Genomic DNA, 4,041 nt, shown 5'->3' with positions numbered 1-4,041 from the left:
GGTTCGCGGCGGATTCAGGATTTAAAGTTTATGGGTTCCTATTGTAATATCAAATTAATATACAATAATAACTGGGTTCACAGTTATATATTTATTAATATTTAATGGATTTTTTAAAAAAAATATAAATTTTTACGCAAAAGTTACTGGATTCCCGTATGTACTCTACATCCGCCACTGGTTGGCGGGACCATGCTCTTGTAACTATTCCATGTGTTGCAACTTTCAACTAGTAAATGAGTAACGTGGTTAATTTGAACACGTCGATCAATTCCCGTACTCACCTACTATCTCCCAACCTCTAATTTTTTCCAATCTTCTACTTTCACAAAATATCTAAGATTTGCGCGTTGACCCATTCGAATCTTCTCTCTTCTGCTTAGATGCTAAAGAATTTTCTAGAATTAGTTAATCAACTATAGTATTGCTTTGATGCAAAAGGAAGAAGAATTTTTCGACAGATTTGGTAGTACATTTGTGGTCTCTGGATCTAGTAATGCCAGAGATCTTACATGAGGAAAGTAGTTCATCGTCATCCGCTGCCGCTGCAACCGCCGGCGATTTCAAGCTTAACCTTTTTGGAAAATATGAGGTAGGGAAACTCCTTGGTTGCGGCGCTTTTGCGAAAGTTTATCATGCTAGGGACATTAGGACGAGGCAGAGTGTGGCGATTAAGACCGTAAGCAAGCAGAAAATTTTGAAAGGTGGTTTCACGGCGCATGTTAAGCGGGAGATCTCTATCATGCGCAGATTGCGTCACCCTCATATCGTACACCTCCACGAGGTACTTGCTACGAAGACGAAGATCTACTTCGTCATGGAATTCGCTAAAGGTGGAGAGCTGTTTGCTAAGGTCAGCAAAGGCCGATTTAGCGAGGATCTCAGCCGTCGATATTTTCAGCAATTAATCTCTGCCGTTGAATACTGCCACTCTCGCGGCGTGTACCACCGCGATCTGAAGCTGGAGAATCTCTTGCTTGATGAGAATTGGGATCTAAAGGTCACCGATTTCGGGCTAAGCGCAGTATCGGATCAGATCCGACCCGACGGATTCCTCCACACGCTCTGCGGCACTCCAGCTTACGTGGCACCTGAAATCCTCGAGAAGAAAGGATACGATGGAGCTAAGGTGGATATATGGTCATGTGGCATCATCCTGTTTGTGCTCAACGCTGGTTATTTACCTTTCAGTGATTCAAATCTAATGGCTATGTATCGGAAAATCTACAAAGGCGAATTTCGTTGCCCTAAGTGGACCTCACACGGGTTAAAGCTGTTACTGACTCGACTACTGGACACGAATCCTCAAACTCGAATCTCCATTGAACAGATCAGAAACGATCCGTGGTTTCGAAAAGGTTTCAAAGAGGTGAAATCGCAGCTCGATGACGAATTTCAGTTCAAAAACTCCGATACAAATCAAGACGGCAAGTTTCTGAATGCATTTCATATAATCTCGTTATCGTCAGGTGTTAATTTGACTGGATTATTGAACTGTTTAGGTGGCAGAGACAAAGTGGACGTTGAAAGGTTTGTTTCAATGGAGCCACCAGAGAGAATTACGCGGAGGATTGAGGAGGTAGCTAAATCGGAAGGGATGAGAGTCACCGGAAAAAATGGCGCTGCCGTGAGAGTCGAGGGGCAAAACGGAAATTTTGTACTAGTAGCGGAGATTAACAGATTAACGGAGAAACTGGTAATTGTAGAAGTTAAAAAGAGGGAGATAGGAGCTGGAACTGAGCGAGGTATATGGAAACAGAAATTTAAGCCGCAGTTAAGTGGATTTTTCTATAAACATGACGGACAGATTTCCAGTAGCTGAAAAGTTGGATTGGCTTTTTACGAGTCAACTGATTTCAGTATAAATGATTTTTTCTAGTTAAAGAAACAGATTACTCGATCCATATTCATTTCAAGTGCATATTCCATTTTAATATAGCAGCGTTGTGAAAATCCATAAGAAGCAACAGAGCGGATTTTATGCGGCAATTGTCATTTTCTAGCTACTAAGTCCATGCAAATTGAGGCTCAATAAGGGGTACTTTTTGATGCTGTATCTGAAGCAGCGGATTCAATTCATTCAAAGAGGGAGCAGAGCGGGCAGGCAAAGCAGGGCAAGTGTTGGATTGCACCGAGAGCAATGCCCCTCCTCGGAGCGCATTGCTTGGGGTAAGTCAAAGTTGCTGATCTCTTTTTATTGTATTCTCTTCCTTGGGAAGCAAACCTTCTTTGTCGTCTGCTGTCTCACATTCATCAGGACGAGTGTTGCATCGTTCTATCTTCCCATAAGGTGTATTATATTGAAAGGCCATATCTAAGTGATGTTTTAGCTAGCTTGGATACACATGTTCTGGTAAATTCTTAGAGGGACGTGAAGAAAAGAACTTACATTTTTGCGAATAGGGATTCTATACTACCATGTCAACTTTGGCAAAACCACATTTTTGCGAATAGGGATTCTATACTACCATGCCAACTTTGGCAAAACCTGTTGTATAACTATTATGTGAAGAGTTAGTAGAAGAATGTATTTTACTACTATATTTTGTACTCTTAGAAAGCCTAAGAAACAGAGGGGTAAAAGTACCGGGTTATGTATCTTTTCTTTTTACCCGATACTTCTATTTCCTAGTAATCTCTTTTTTCATAGTAAAATGATTATTGTGATCATGGACTTCATTAGGGATATCCTTTTCTAGATAGTGGGAAACGACATATAGAAGGATTTGTTTTTTTTCCTTCCTATTTTAACTTTCCTAATGGTAAGCGAAGGTCGTTATCTAATTGTAAGGTTTTATATGAGAGGGAAAAGTAGAGTTGATAAGGAAATTTTATCTATGCTCCTACTTGGTCCTTGTATTATATCTTAAAAGTTTGAGGAAATGATGTTCTATGATATGATCAACTACAGTTTGAATGGAGAAAATGACTCTAGATTTGATGCAAAAAAAATGTCATAATCGCTAGTGGACATTTGTGAGGATATTTGGAAAAGTTGCCAAATATATGTTTCATGGACATAAGGGTGGCAAACGGGTGGGTTATGCCGGATATGAACAGGTCGAAAACGGGTGATGCAATACGAATAGAAAATGGGTTAATCGGCAGATAATATAGATATTCATATTATCTATTGACTTTTTTGAATTTAATCAATTTTGAGAGAATTCTTAGTCACCCAAACTTGAAGAACTCTCAATTTCAATCCTTACAAATGTAAAAGTTAAACCCATTAATTATTCATTCGTTACCCATTTTCTAAGTGGATAATATAGTTCTTAACTTCTTATCCACATTTGACCCGTATATAAGAAATTCATTATCCAACCCATTTTTTAATGGATAATATGAATTATAATTATTTTTTTATCCATTTTGCCACCACTACATAGACATGGGGACGGGTATCTAATACGTGTGTACATCTAAGCGTTGAATTCATCATTGCCTAAGAGTTGAGAATGTACCATTACAAGTACTCATTACGTGGCTATACGATATTTTATTTGACGGACGACAGTCGATTTAGTAAAAATTGCACGAGGAGTCTGTTTGCATCTGTAGCCGTTTTTTTGTTAAAAGCCTTTTAAAAAGACTATTTTGCCTTTCTTCATTAAAAGATTACTTTCTCTCCAAGTATACGCTAGTCCTTTACTGTCTCTGTCTCTCTCTCCCATTATTCGCGTTTTTTGATTTGTTCTTTTCTGAAATCAAAGGGTTTTCATCGTTGTTTTGATTTTTCAACTGCTATTCGTCGTTGTTCCCACATTACGATTTAATCACAGGTACATTGCATTAACTTTCTGGGTTTTATTTTACGATTTTCTGGGGGGTTTTTTCTGGTTTTGGTTTTGATAGTCATGTATTTATGATTAAATAGTTTCTTAGTGTTTAGTTTGAAAGTGCATTAGTTTTACTTTTAAGATTGTGTTTTTAGGTTTTTTGAACGAGTTTTTATGTTGTTGATGAAAATTCTATAAATTCTTCAGTGATTAGACGTCCAAATTTTTAAAAATTTTGAGAGTTAAATAGATGATACTA

The 4,041-nt window shown here is 38.0% G+C and overlaps 1 protein-coding gene across 2 annotated transcripts; it reads left to right on the top strand.

Moving 5' to 3' along the window:
• The first annotated feature begins 270 nt into the window (after positions 1-270).
• LOC107792810 (CBL-interacting serine/threonine-protein kinase 14-like) lies at positions 271-2,836 on the top strand. 2 transcript variants are annotated; one of them, XM_016615048.2, is made up of 2 exons: positions 271-1,427; positions 1,503-2,836. In XM_016615048.2, exons 1-2 carry the CDS (start codon positions 497-499, stop codon positions 1,820-1,822), a joined length of 1,251 nt encoding a protein of 416 aa, XP_016470534.2. In that variant the 5' UTR covers positions 271-496; the 3' UTR covers positions 1,823-2,836. The 2 variants fall into 2 exon arrangements, with proteins under 2 accessions (XP_016470534.2, XP_016470533.2); XM_016615047.2 differs by having other exon boundaries at positions 271-2,836.
• Positions 2,837-4,041: the final 1,205 nt, after the last annotated feature.

Source organism: Nicotiana tabacum, chromosome 5 (assembly GCF_000715075.1).
Source record: "Nicotiana tabacum cultivar K326 chromosome 5, ASM71507v2, whole genome shotgun sequence".
NCBI lineage: Eukaryota > Viridiplantae > Streptophyta > Magnoliopsida > Solanales > Solanaceae > Nicotiana > Nicotiana tabacum.
This window is presented reverse-complemented; position numbering and strand designations above follow the sequence as displayed.

Excerpts from the sequence above, each read along its gene's own strand:
- LOC107792810 (XM_016615047.2), top strand. The coding sequence starts at position 497 with ATGCCAGAGATCTTACATGAGGAAAGTAGTTCATCGTCATCCGCTGCC.